Source organism: Lithobates pipiens, unplaced genomic scaffold (genome assembly GCF_037356315.1).
Source record: "Lithobates pipiens isolate NorthernLeopardFrog02 unplaced genomic scaffold, aLitPip1_a1.2 Scaffold_8, whole genome shotgun sequence".
Classification (NCBI taxonomy): Eukaryota; Metazoa; Chordata; class Amphibia; order Anura; family Ranidae; genus Lithobates; species Lithobates pipiens.
The window spans coordinates 216,324,307-216,339,697 of NW_027507903.1; the positions used below are offsets into that span (position 1 = coordinate 216,324,307).

The 15,391-nt window shown below is 40.6% G+C and overlaps 1 protein-coding gene across 2 annotated transcripts in view; it reads left to right on the top strand.

Moving 5' to 3' along the window:
• The window catches only part of DOCK4 (dedicator of cytokinesis 4), a 490,280-nt gene extending 480,607 nt beyond the window's left edge, over positions 1 to 9,673 (top strand). For both annotated transcript variants that reach the window (XM_077469314.1, XM_077469315.1), the window contains one exon: positions 6,815 to 9,673. In XM_077469314.1, coding sequence (XP_077325440.1) covers positions 6,815 to 7,237 — 423 coding nt within the window. In that variant the 3' untranslated portion in view covers positions 7,238 to 9,673. The remainder of the gene's footprint in view (positions 1 to 6,814) is intronic.
• The last annotated feature ends 5,718 nt before the right edge of the window (positions 9,674 to 15,391 follow it).

A 15,391-nucleotide genomic window follows, 5' to 3' on the forward strand; every position in this document is an offset into this window, starting at 1 on the left:
TGGTGTGGCTCAAGGTACAGGTAGTATTTCTGAGAATACTGCCTTTTGAGGTCCTTTTCTATAATATAGCTCCTAAGTCCATTAAATCATTTTCTAGAAGGCTCCCTCTTAGTCTAACTTTGTCATTGGTAGCAATATGTACCCTGACTGCTGGGTCTTCCCCAGCCCCACCCAGAAATGCAAAGGCTATATGCTGCACACTGGTAACATGAAGGTATCCATGAGAAACAAGTAGATAAATTGGAGGATGATAAACAAATAAAGCTTGCTTCCAAATAAACCATGAAGTACCATTTATTGTGTGGCCATAGATAAAGCACACAGTCCAGATAAAAACGCAGTCGTGTAAAAGACAGAGTTTAATTTTAAAAGGTAAAAGCCCAAGTCTCATCCAACCTAAAACCAAATGGAGGGTCTAGCACCTGTGATGAAAACAGGTTCAATATTCACATACCACCTGAAAGGCGTGCTGGGATCAGCTGTTGGTGTACCACAGGAAAGGCACACTTCAGTGTGGTGTGTAGTAAGGCTGGAGCCCAACAAGATGGCCGCTCACAGGATAGACAATAATATAGCAGGGCAAGAGAGATGATGTGGCCACCCCAGCGGCCCGTGTCAGTGAAAAGGGAGGGACCAAAGCTCCCGGCTTCTTTGACAAATCTGTGCCCCCCTAAAATGCATAGGCATCATGTGTCAGTAACCCCCCCAAAAATATACGGCACGCTAATCTGCATGATTAGCCCCAAGCATAAATTCCCCCTCCTCCCAGTACAAATCTTCCCCCTGCTGAAGACCCCCCTCTCAGGACAAATATTTGTCCCCCATCCCCCAAATCCCCCCCAAAACAAAAACACCCCTCCTAGCACAAATACTCTTTCCCCCTCCCCCCCAACACCGATCCCTCTAAATCACCACTCCTAGCACACTCACCCCCTAATATCTTCAAGGCTTTCTCCCACCTCATATGATACCACAGTGCCCAGGGAAACTGCCCCTCCTGTACAGCACCCCAGTCACAATACCTGCCACATAACCTCAGTATTTGAAGCACCCCAGTCACAATCTCTTAGTACTCGCTGCACCCCAGTCACTCACAATCCCCAGCAACTCAGTGTCTCAGTACCACTGTTTCCAAAAACTGCTGGTGTCCCACACCATTGTCACTCACACCTGTTCAGTTTTTCGCTGCCCCAGCCTCTCGCTCTTCTGCTCAGCAAAGAATGTCCAGTGTTTTCTGCTCTCCACCCAGCAGAGCTCAGTACAGCATGTGCAGCATCTCTCGCTCTCCGGCTCAGCACAGTTCTCCCCCGTCAACCCCACTTTCATGCAAGAACAATCCACATACAATGGAGAAGCTCAGCTTGTACAAATTAAACCCACTATTAGGACAGACAATATTCAAATCTAATTTTACTCTGAGGGAGCAGGTTGAGTCTCAGGTTCATACACTGGAGCAAAAATATGTAAATTACCCTACTGACTCCACTAAGGAGATATGGCAGTCTGCTTATGAGCATTTACTCTCCTCCTCAGCAGAGAAAGAGGTTTTTTTCTAGGTTGGCCTTCTTTAAGGAAGGGGAGAGTACTGGGCGCCTGCTGGCTAGGATTGCTAATTCTCACCAACACTCGCCTGCCATTGGAGCAATTAGATCCCAGTTGGGTCACCTAGTGTACTCCCCAGATCGAGTTCTGAAAGAACTGGTGCTATACTATGAAACATTATACCTTCCCACCACAGAGTATACTTCCTCAGACCTGACAAAGTATTTGAGTACTTTTATGTTCCCATGTCTTTCTCTAGCTCAGCAAAAAGATTTATATTCCCTAATTACCTTCGAAGAATTACAGTTGGCATTTAGTTGGCATTTAGTTCCTTTCCAAGGCTCCTGGGTAGGATGGTCTTCCCATGGAAATATATAAACAATATTCTGAGGTGGTGTTACCATGTTTGTTGAAGATTTTCAATGCCTCCCAGGACCATAATAGTCTGTCTAAGGCCAATAATATTATTTTATTGAAACCAGGCAAAGACGTGACACATTCAGGATCATATAGACCGATTTCGCTATTACAAAGCGATATTAACTTTTGGCTAAAGTCCTGACAATAAGGTTGAATAGGGTTTTCGCGTCTATTGTGAATTCCGATTAGGCTGACATCAAGCGGTTTCAAATTTGGTTTTGGGGAAGGTTACATTTCCTGGGTGCGTTTCCTCTATAGTTGACCACAAGTGGCAATTAGGGCTTCTGGCAGAATGTCTCACACTTTTCATCTAGGGAGGGGCACGCGACAGAGGTGCCCATTGTCACCCTTGCCCTAACCATTGAGCATCTGGCTATCTTGATAAGATATAACCCAGGTATCACTGGCTTTTATTACGGTGACAGACAGGAAAAAGTGATGCTATATGTGGACGACACAGTGATAATGCTTGGAGATGCGAATTATTCCTTGCGGGAGACTGTGGACACTATTACAAAGTTTGGACAATTTATGGGACGTAAGATAAATTGGTCCAAATCGGCCTTAATGCTGATTGACAGTGAGGGTACTTCAGATGGCCCTATTCCAACCACTGCCTCTTTTTTAAATATCTTGGGGTCCAGATCTCACAATGTATCCATGATTTCTGTGGGTTAAACATCTCCCCACTTCTTCAAAGTTTCCGGGACCATACTAGAACTTAGAACTCCATCTGCCTATCGGTGGCTGGAAAGGTAAATTTATTTAAGATGATTCTTTTCCCAGTTTCTGTATTTTCTCGACAATGCCCCAGTTATGATCTCATTGAAAATGTTCAGGATAGTCAATCAATGTTTTGGACTTTAAGTTGGAAGGATTGTACTTTGAGAATAAAACTAGAATACCTATAGTGACCAAAAGATGACGGAGGATTGGCATTGCCCAAACCTTGGTTATACTATCTAGCGGCTCAGCTGCAACACTTGGTTGGTACGATGACTAGAGGGGGAAGAGCAGAGGATCCTAGGTCCCGCTCCTCATTGGCCGTGATGATCTATACAGTTAGAAGGGAATCTATTTCGATAGCTCTTGAAGCTTAGGCATTTGGTAAATCGCATAAATCCTACTTGACATATAATCTCATTTAGAAAGTATGGAATAAGACTAAATATCTCCAAAAGGTAACTGTGTATACAGAGTCCAGTCCAATATAGCTTAATAGAATATATCTTGAACTTGCCAAATTACAACATGGTGCAACGTGGAAAGTTTATGGTGTACAGTTTCTCAGTCAAATTTTCCATAATGGAGTACTGCTATCCTTTGAGGATTTGCAGGAGAAATTTAACCTACCTTCCGCTATGTACTTTTACTATTTTCAGCTCACTCATGCAGTTGCGACCCACAGTACTTCCCCAACTCCCCTGTTTAATTTAATTAAGGATGCTGAGTCCTCCAAATGATTCATGTTGCAATGCTATGCTATGTTGCTCCAGTCTTTCCTTACTAAATACCCTCTAAGGGTGTTGGCAAAATGGGAGGGGGATGTGGGCCAACTCCCAGGAGAACAATAGGGCAAAACTTTCCAAGCTGTTACATTCTGCTTGGTAAATGTGATGCAGAGACTGACATAACTGTATATTCTTTTCCAGGTACACTATACCCCTCATAGGTTGCATGTCATGGGTCTGAGACCAACATCTGAGTGTTCTAGATGTAAACGGGATCATGGCAATTTGATACATATGCTTTGGAGGTGCCCAAAATTACATATGTATTGGTGTACAGTGGTTGAATTTGTGAACAGGGTATTCACTGTATCTCTTCCTCTTTACCCAAAACAGTGCTTGCTCAATCTGTTGGATGAATTTGAGTGGGAAAACCACACTAGAGAGGCCATAGTCAGAGTTCTATTCTTGGCTTGTAAGCTGATAATGATACATTGGAAGTCATAGGTCCCGCCTACAGTTAGGGAATGGATAGCCGATGGTGCTTTACAGATGGAAAAAGTTATATATCAACACAGAGGTTGCCCAAATAAGTATGAAAAGTTATGGGCTTCATAGTTAGAGGTCCTTGGGCTTGCCCCGGCGGGCCTGATCATGGATAGGCTACTAAGGCTTAATGTTGGGTGATGAAGCTTATGAAAAAATGGGAGTGTGTTGTTTTCGATTTCAAGGATATATGCTATGTATATAAAGAATGTCTCCAATAGCAATGATTGTTATATGGGCAAAAAGCAAAGTGAACTGTTTGGCTTTGTTATTTTATGCTTTTCTCAATAAAGCTTTTTTATGGATAAAAAAAATCTAATTTGACACTGATACGTGATCTGCTTGCACAATACACACAGTCAGGGCTTCTAATACGGCAGCCAGCCCTCCCTTAGGCCTCCATCGGTTCAACAGGGAGGCACCAGTTGAGCAGAAAGACCAGCTATAGTGCCTTATTGCTAAAACGGATACATCTGTGGCTCACCCCCCCCCCCCCCCCCCCCAGCTTCTCCTCCTCTCCCTCTCATCAGCTTTCAGCTGCTGCTATGAGAATCAATCCATGTATCTGCACCCAGCAATCGATACCAATTGCTTCTGTGTTCCTCCATAACTGAAGTACAATAAACTGGGTTTGCTATGCTTCAGTTTGTGAATGAACAGGAAACCTCACTTCCTGTTTATTAATTTACAGCGACGCTTAGGCTACAGAGAAGGGGATTGTGGAATCCAGTGAGACATTAGGCGCCTGATATTTCACCAGGCTTTTTTCAAGGCTGTCTTTCTGTATGCTTGGTTTACCTTATGGGTATTCATGCTGTGGGGTGTTTAAGGCCAGTCTTTCCCAATGGGGGCCTCTCTTTAAATACAGTCTTTAAAAAACAGTTGAAGTGGAACTTATGGCAAAATAAACATATACAAGTTGAGATTTATCAAGTGGAACAATAATGGTAATGGGAAATGCAATTAATTAATTTGGCCCCCCTTCATGCAGCGACCTTCTACTTCCCCTTGTCACTGCATCTTTCACTCACCTGTTGGACTTTCTTTATTTTCCCATTTTGCTGCTCCTACTCCTGTAAATCTCCTTGGTTCTTATCTGTTAGCAATAGGGGAGGGAAAAGACAAAGCCACAAGCTTCTTTAAGATCTTTTCCTTTGGCACTTGGCTCTCCCAATATAAATTCAGAATTGGCAAACAGGCTTCAATGGCTACTTCACGTCTAGCTAAGCCTACCCTCCCAACCTTTCTTCACAGGCACCATTTATGTTTTATGTCACCCCTAAAAAAAAAAAAAAAAAAAAAAGACAAATTTAGTGTTTGGGGAATTTAAAGTAATTTTGCTCAGGCCTTAATAAATAAGCAATTTATTGTTCTCAAGAAAATATAGTTATATTTTTAAAAATTTTATGAATGAAAAAAATATATTTTTTGCTATAAATCAATAAAAGAGCAGGATCTCTTTCATGCCAAATTTAGAATACTGTGTTTTTTATGTATTGTATGTTTTGTGTATGGGTGGCACATGCAATCCCACGGATCTACTTTCAGCACCAGCAGGTAGTAAAACTTTTTTTAGAGGATTATAGGTTAAAGGGGAGTAGGTTCATGCTAGTCGCATACTACATCATAAATGTCCTTTTTTATTTTGCCCATCTTTCCATAGCAACTGTTTTGTGTTAGAATAGTGTCTACAGTATGTAGGCTCAGAAGCTCGCAAGGAGGTGAATGTTAAAATGCTTGTTTCCAAATTGTTGGGTCGGGTGACCTGATGCTTATATTTTCACTGACCTAAATCAAAACCAAGCTTGCCATATTTGATGTATTTCTTAGGTTGAATTTACACCTTTGTGTTTTTACCTAATGCACTAACTTTTGAAATACATTAAATGATAAGTTCACCTTTAGAGCATGTTACCTGTGCCACCTGTATTTAGGGTGAAACTTATAACGTATTCCAGCTCCTGCCCCCTTTTCCCCCTCATGATCCTCCCCTCCTCCCTTTGACTGCAGATGGGGGTTCTTCTCAGTTTTAAAAAAAGGTGTGGCTGTATGGGCCTCCACCCAGACTGTTGTGACATTCATTCACAGATTTGTGTGCATGAATAAACTACAAGTATCGTCTTCCACCACAGAAGACAGACTTGTAATTTGATTGAACCGCGGGTGCACTGATCAGCAGACATGTTGTTTATTCACACTACCTACAGCTCTAAAAATTACAGCCCATACAGAGGTACTGGCAACAGAGCTGTAGGCAGAGTGTGCAGGAGCCTGACACTGCACCCACAAGCTGATTGTGGGTGCAGTACTTTGCATGCTCCCGTTTTAAAAAACAATAAATGTACATTTTATTTTACCAGCATAAATACAGTATGTGCATTTATCATTTTATGTAAAAAGATGAATCTAGCCTTTAAACGCTTTAAAGTGAATATCAACACTCATTGCACGCAACCTTCAAACGGCATATTGATGTGCAATGTGAAGTGCATTGCAACACACCTTGACATTTGAATACATTTCTATATATTTCAATGGAAAAGCATTAAGATGTGAATGGGCATTTTAGACTTTCAACCGCTTTATTTTTAACAGGTTTTTTTTAAGCTGTACAGCCTACAGTTTAGCCTTTTTTTTGTTTAGTAAAATACATTTTAGACTGTAGAGGATATTTGCAATTATTATACAGTTGTTTAGCTCTCATTGCCTATGATTCAGGTATGACATTCTACATTTATTAGGGTCATTGTGCTTGTTGACTTGTGTTATACCTTAGGGAATGTATTATCCCACATATTGGCTTCTTCCAAAATTGGTAGTGACAGTGCATTTATTAACCTCTGTTCCTCACCTTTCAGGGCCCGATGCAGTCATTTACTCCATCTCCTGTGGACTGCCATCCATCAAGCATGATGTCTAATTCTCCAGTGCTGTCAGGAAGCTGCAGTAGTGGCATTTCTTCCCTGAGTCGGTGCAGCATTTCTGAGATGTCAGGTTTTGAGAGCCAAATCTTTGATCAAACTGTAACTACATCCAGTTATGGCATATCAGAGGAGCCAACTAGAAAAGAAAACAAGACTCCACCACCTTACAGCGTGTATGAACGGACTTTGAGGCGTCCTGTACCTGTACCTCAGTGTCTTTCCATACCTGCCCCTATTGATCCTCCAGCTTTGCCACCCAAACCAGGCCCAGTGCGTCCAACAAGTCTGGAGAATGGCAAAAGGACTGATCCACTGCCACGGCCTAGGCCTTTCCCACGGAAAGTGTCACAGTTGTAACACAATTACTGTTTCCTTTTGCTGTGAAATAAACTGTCTTTTTTTTTTTTTCGCTAGAAAAATTAACCTCTAGAGGTCCTTTGCTGGAGAGACAGCTGCGGAATGGGTATATACACTTAATGAAAGTGTGGGCACTTTAATTGTTTACTATTTGTTTCCCTTAATTAAGGAAGTAAAGCTTTTGTTTTTTTATTATTGTTTTGCACAATATTATAGTGGTATTAATTCAGGATTAACTTGACAAATGGCACTTTTTTGGTCAGATAGAAACAGAAAGCACAAACAGTCTGTTGGTATGCGCTGTTTCTGGATTACAAATTCATGAAATATCATGTTGATTTTTAACTGGGTTCTTTATTGTTTTTATAAATATATATATAGCTTTTATTTGAAGAGTAGATTATTGATATGTTATTTGTTTTTTTTGTTTTTTATTTAAAAAGATACAGTATTGATGTTTTAACTCTCACATCAGCCAACAATTCCAAATTTGTTGTATATGCTAACTTTAATTCTATAATATAGGTGTTAATTTAATGTCCCAGTTAATATATTGCTTTTCAGGTTGTTTTTATAAACATAGCACTCTGTCTTTCATTTTCTTAAATTAATAAGGGATTTTAACTTGTATATGTATTATGTATATAGTTTTATGATCAGTTGCGATAATTTATCTTCCATATTTTGTGAATTTTGTATATGCAGAGAAAATGTTGTTGCTTTATTAACACAACAGGGGTGAGGTCTGATAATTGCATGCATTAAGAGGTGATGCATTGGTCAGAGCAGGAAAAGCACATTTCTAATGAATGCATGTTTTAATGCTGCCATCATTGTGCTTGTAGGCTCTCTACAAGCTATTCGTTTTACAGAATACTCATTTGTCTTTGTTATGGTAGATATGGCATGCAAGTTGCTTTAGTGGTTCTGTAATGCAAAATATTTTCCCACATCATTGTTTAGCTTTGGATTTTTGATTGATGACATTCATACATAGTTCTCAACAATGGGTCAGATTTCGATTGATTAAGTATGACGGATTGCACTCCATTTTCATGAATGGAGTGGCTTCCTGGCCTGCCAATTATTTTGAGCCAGGATTAAATGGGTTTTTAGCTTACCCCAAACCAGCAATGTCCATCTCTTCTGCCACATACAGGCCAGGATCAAAGAGAGACAAAGTGACATTGGCCACTTATTTCGGAGTATTTTGGACAACACTGCCCTAAACAATATAGACTTTGCCATTTAAAACTTTAGTTTAAACAGCTATAGCAAATTTCTCATTATCTTTTTTTGAGTGGATTTATTTTTACTTGAACTGGAAAACAGCTTTGTTAAAGAAATGTTATGTGAATTGGAGAATCATCTACTAATTAGTAATGCGCAATGTTTTGTTCATAAATCCATTATTTGTCATATCCGTTGTGTTTACTGAAGCGTGCATTACGCTAAAGTGTAATACCCACTGGGTTCGCAAATCCTTTTTGTGGCTCCAGCAAATCTCCATCGCATGTGTGTACTGGGACATAAGTGGTTACAAAAAGTAGTTCACCTAAATTTGACCTTTAGCGGTTTTACATATTTTAAAGTTCCCGATGTCTGATTACAAATTGCAATTACCTATAGCAGCCCTTCAGAACTCCCAGAGCAGTGAGGGATGGATCCTACTTAGTAGCTATGGGTATGCTACAGCATGCTCTTTTCATTTATGCACTCTGACCAATTACAATCCTCTTTTTTCCAAAATGTTTAAAGATGCATGTAAGTTTGTGTGCACTGATAGCCTTAGTATTTAGATATTTCCGGGTTTCTGTGCATATAGATATGTACACACATATGTATATGTACACACAACAGAAATCTTCAAACGTCGGACCATTGTATACTATTTACTGGACCCTTGCAATGCAAAGACCCCATTGTAGGGCCTTCTCTTTGCATGCCAGAGCCACTATATGCAGAGTGGTAGCAGGGGCCCCAAAGTACCTTAACTGGCACTGTTGAGTGATCTCCTGGAGGTGCCTATATAATTCAGCCGTGACATCCTCTGACCAGTAAAAGAGCAGACCAGGACACAGAGTAATATGTGAAGGTAAAAGATTACTGGACACCAGTGCTGGCCCTTTTCTGCTTCTTAGTAACCGCTGAGCTCTTTTTTTTATTCCTTTTGACGATTGATACTGAGGATTTTAATTATTTGTTATTTTTAACTCCCACTAACCCTGATGTTGAGCATTACACTAATTGCCAGGCATTTTTGCTACCATGGCTCACCATCACCTATGATTTTTTTTTTTTTACGTTAACTGATGGGGCATTTAACATTTTTATGTTTTGTTAAAACATTTGAGGACCCCTGCTTTATATATGTATATATAGATACATATATGTATGTGTGTGTCTATATATATATATATATATATATATATATATATATTTCTCTAGCTATCTATATATATATATCTATAGATATAGATATATATATATATATATATATATATATATATATATATATGTATTATATATATATATATATATATATATATAAAATATTCAAAGGATATGGAGTCTAAAGATAGAAAAAGTTCTCTTTACTGTATCCAGGTGTAGAAATTATACATATCACATTAAAGCAATACATCAACCGGTTTTGCTCTTTTTTAAGCCAAATGTTGTTGAAAGAGAGCTTTAGCTCGAAACCTGCTGTATTGCTTTAATGTTATATGTCTAATTTCTACACTTATATACATCGCTGTTAATAAACAATGCTGCTGGAGAGGAGAACACCCACAGGGGTCGCTTGCACCATGTTACATATTACACCCTAAATAGGGGTGTAATATGTAACCCGATCAGGGGCGGACTGACAACGCATGAGGCTCCCGGGCAGTAGGAGATTATGGACTGCTTGCTGTGGGAGCACTCAATAGGAAGAAGGGGCCAGGAGCAGCGAAGAGGGGCATGAAGAGAGGTGGATCCGGGTTGCTCTGTGCAAAACCAACTGCACAAAGGAGGTAAGTATAGCATGCTTTGTTAATTTAGAAAAAAAAACTAGACTTTACAATCCCTTTAATTAAAACCAGCAACTGTTGAGACAACACCTTGGTCAGGTCTGTGTACAGCAAACTGTACAGAGTACGTGGGTCAGGAGTAAGTAACGAACAAAACAACATATAGAGTGCAGCAGTCAGGATGAGCGCCATGCTCACTATAGAGTCCTCCCTTACATCAAAGTCCCAACATTCTCCCTATAAGCACAGTCCGCATTGTCAGTCCTCCCTAACATCAGAATCTCACCTTATGGCTGAGCCCCCCTATGGCAGGGCCCACAGTGCTTGGTGTGGTAGAGAGGTGACGGGAAAAGGCTTTAAAAAAAATACACTCGTTGCAGGCACTGAACTGCGCAAGTAAGGCCGCGTACACACGAGAGGATTGTCCGTCCAACAATCCGCTCGTGTGTGGGCTTCAGCGGACTTTTTCAGCGGACAGTCTGGCGGACTAGGTCTTTCGGAATTTCCGTAATTTTGTCCGTCCAAACTTGGTTTCAGCGGACAGTCCGCTCGTGTGTAGGCAAGTTGGACGGACTAAGTATGGCGCATGCTCAGAAAGGATTTACACGCCGAAGGTTGCATTGCAGTGTATTGGACGTCGTATTTCTAGTCCCGTCGTACGTGCTGTACACGTCATCGCGCAAGCTTTCAGCGGACTGTCTGTTCATCGTGTGTGGTCAAGTCCGTTCATTCAAAAGTTGGACGGACTGTCTGTCGGATTGTCTGACGAACTTAGTTGGCCAGACAATCCACCCGTGTGTACGCGGCCTAAGTCGTAGAGCCAGTGGAATAGGGAACTGCTGTGATTGACCACAGATCGGGCATTGAGGTATGTGAATAAAACATACTTGATGTGTGCCATGATATCACTGCACAGGTGTGCATCCAGCCCTGCCCTGCTGCCTATTCTGAGGCCGAGCTCAGCAGTGCACCATTCAGCTGCCACCGAATGGCAACAAGTGGATTTTTCACAGGCATGGAATTGTTAGACTGACTTCTGTTGAGCAGCAGTGGGCAGACATGGTGTATACAGTATACGCACACACGCACAGTATACATACACATGGACACACACACACAGTATATATACAGTATACATATACACACACACAAACATACACACACTAAGCATATGCATACACACACCAGCACTTTTCACTAGGGCGCTACAAGAACCAGCATGCCAGGAGATGAGGGCAGCAGCATTGAACACACTGCTGCTGCCCTTATCTCCTGGCATGCTGGTACTTGTATGCCCCAGCAGCTCACAGAAACATTCGGTGGTAATACATACAGGAGAGGAGGATGATGTGCCTGTGTACTGGTGGGCAGGTAATCAGTAGGGAGGTGTAGCAGAGATTGGGGAGAAGTTCAGAACATCCTTCCTCCAGGAGGAGTGCACTTCTCACTCAGAACAATGTTCTAACAGCCTCAGAGACAGGCGCTCTTCTAGAGGAAACAACTCCTCACCCTCCTTCCACCAGAGAAAGCACTGATAAAACTACTTTTAACTCAGCCATGTTAGTCAGCTTACCTTGTATCAGCCTGCAGTCCACACTGCAGGCTGTGTCCCCGCCTCCCTCTCTTCTCCTCCAGCTCTCGGCATAGCCTGCTCTGTAGTCAAAGAAACTGTGTGGGGGGGAAGGGGGAGTATACACTGTGTTCCCATTGGCTGAGGAGGTAGTGGAGGGGCGGAGCAGCTATAGTCTCCAAAATGTTACATCAAAATGATGTCAGTGTCAGACATTTCAGGGACAGATGTAAAAAAAAAAAAAAACACAGAATTTTACAATCTACCCCAGTTTTACTCAGGCTGGCAATGCTAATGGGGCCCACTAGTGGCCCGGGACCTCGGGCAGTGCCCAAGTGCTCGAATGGTCAGTCCACCCCTGAACCTGATGTAAAAGATGAAGTTGGCATTTAATAGAATGCTAAATATTTGACTTTTAAATAATTTAACTGTGTTTTCGCTGTTTGCCTGGAGTCCAACTTTAAACTACAATGATATATTATCTAGATGTCTGTACTTTCATCCCTGTGTACTAGATAGATAGAAGGTAATCTGTAAAATGGTGGTATCGCATATATATTTATTTTCTACTTGCTTTACTACTTTAATATTAGAATTTGTTTTAAATTTTGACCCATTGTTAAAAGTGCCTTGCATTTAACCTTTAATGCAGCCCTGTGATACATACACTTTAACTTTTATATGTTTTCAATTGAAACACCGTGGAAGTTACAGTATTCTGAATCTGGCTATGGTGTATTTTTTTTTAATTTACTGCACTAAGCAATATTAAAAACACATGTATTTTATCATTGCTGTTGTAGTAGCAGCATAAACCAGGCCCTTTTTTAGGAAAATGATTCTGATCTGATGTCACAGGGCATTGACACAGCAATAAATTTGCAATTTATATGGTATACAGCAACTGTATAGATGCCCTTTTAACTGCTTGATAAAGATCAATGTGACTTTGTCCAGCTTGTATTTGCCAGATGTGTAGATTGCAGATCAGCCGCAAACTTAAAGTGCATCAGGCAATATATATTTTTTTTTATATTTAGACTGAGCAGGGAAAGGTTAGACCCTCTGCCTGTTTTTTTTTCCAGCTGGGGAGATTCACCCCTCTGTGTTGGCTATTCTCACCGAGAATTTAAAATTAGGGAAAATGCTACATTTTAGAGTTGTCCCCATAAGGAGGTGAGTGGAAATCATCCAGTGGGGTTACCTGACAGCTGTGTAAGAGGTTTTGGAGATTTCCTATAACTTTCTATTGGGTATCAAGGACCAGAAATAGAAGAGAAATGTCCCTAATGGTACACAGCAAAAGAAATATTATCTGACAGAGGTTTTAACCCTTCCCTACTCCTACACATACATTTTAATCTATTGCCAAAAATACACTATATCTTAATAGATACCAGTTAAATGTTACAAAGAATAAAAAGTCAACTAAGATTTCTTAGATAATATATAATTGCATTGCAAGCTTGATGTCATCAACAATTTCTATACTATGTGGGTGCTGTGGAAAATATAAAATGCAGCAATTGCATTAAGGAAAAGGTTTATCGAAGGGATGATTAATAATTTTTTAATGTAGGATTTATTTTCACTCTATTTTTCTATAGGTCGATAGTAGTAAAACAAGGTGGACATTATTTTACCCAGAGAACTTTATTTCTCTGCAGTTTGTATTTCTTCGTAAGCGTTGGAGCTGTTGTATTGAGTGCTTTGTGATTTTGTCAGGTATACGTAGCAATGCAACAATAATCCACCCAGGGTAAAACTTGGTTCTCTAAGCAATAATATTTAAAAAAAAAGTACATTTAAGTAAAAATATTGTTTAATATGCTTATGTTAAACAATAAATATAAATGCAGTCAAACGTGTGTGTTAAATGCTAGCATTCTTCCTATTGGCATACTTTTGTTTTTACCCTCTCCAAAATGTGTATATTCATTACTGTTTTAAAAAATAGTCATCTACTAGAAATCAGTGACACACCATTTTAAATTGGTTCTAAAAGCTTAAGGTTTTTTACCTTAATGCGTTCTCTGTATTGAGGTAAAAAAAAAACTTTGTGCAGCAGGATCCCCTCCAGCCCCCCCTTATGCTTGCCTAAGCCCAATCCCAATCCAGCGCTGTGCCCAAGAGCATCGGCTCTCTCCCTCCTAACAAGGCAGATTGGTAGCAGCAGGAGCCATTGATTCCTGCTGCTGTCAATCAAAGCCTGTGACAAGGGAGCGGGGGAGGGGCTGAGCTGCACGGTTTGTGTGTATAGATGCAGGCAGCGCAGCTTGGGATCGTGCCCCCATTGGAAGCAGCCTTCCTATGGGGACACTCGCCACAGAGGTGGTGCCAGGAGCTTCTGCGTGGGACCCCAGAAGAGGTGGAACAGGGCTGCCCTGTCCAAAACCATTGCACAGAGCAGGTGTGTATAACATGTTTATTATAAAAAAAAAGGAAGGCTTACAATCACTTTAAAGCGGTATACTGGCCCTAGACCACAACGTCTATCACCTGTCACACACACAAAAAAAAAAGATATAGCTACTACATACTGAAATAATCTTTTACAATTATTGTATTATTCAATCTAGCTTTAACCAAGATTGTAATGGTCATTTTGTTTAAGCTAAAAGCTGCATAGGCCGTTTTAATCTCTTGCTACTGTGAAACTTAACCACTTGTTTAAGTCATCTCATTAGCAAACACATTGATTTCAGAGTGCTACAAATGAGGTGACTGCTAACAGGCCATTTAATCTCTGAGTAGCAGGAGATTAACCTCCCCCATGTAACCCTAACCATAGGGTGTACAGTATTGCTAAAAGATTCATGTGGAAATGTATACTTATATGCAGTGTCAGTCTTTAGATTGGTGTCATAAGGTCCCTCTTGTCGCTTTCTTCATTTGCTGTTGTGGGAAAGGCAATATCAGGAAACCACCAGAGGATTTTATGGAATTGGATATACACAGTGTGCCTTCATTGGCCACCATCCAAGAAAAGAAACAACTTTGAAGTCGTTAACTTGGCATTTTACACACTGAATCTTCTTTAATTGACATCACTAGTTATTACCATTGTATTTCAATGAGATCTAGTAACATGCTCAGAGATTAGGGCAAGTGGGCTACATGGTGAAAAAGACACACCGTGCAAATTCCTGCACCTAAATTATTAGCAAATAGTAACTCGGCAGTCCTGCCCAATAGAATACCTATTTGAATGTAAATACTATTGAAATCCTAATTCTAAGCCCTTGTACACACGGTTGGAGATTCCGACAATCAAATCCGTCTGAGTAATTCCGGAAGAGGTCTGGAAGTGATATTGCATACACACGGTCGGACTAAGTTGTTGGAAAATCCGATTGTACATAACGTGAGGACGTTATTTCGTTACGACAGGACTACGTTCAGGCTAGTAGCCAATAGCTTTGGTCTAGGAATTTGATCTGAGCATGCGTGGCACTTTGTCCATCGGAGTAGGCTACACATGATCGGAGTATGTCAGATCGGAGCATTTTGTTGGAAAATGTTACCAGCAAGTTGGAAAAATTGGTCCGTCGGATATTCCGACGGAAACAG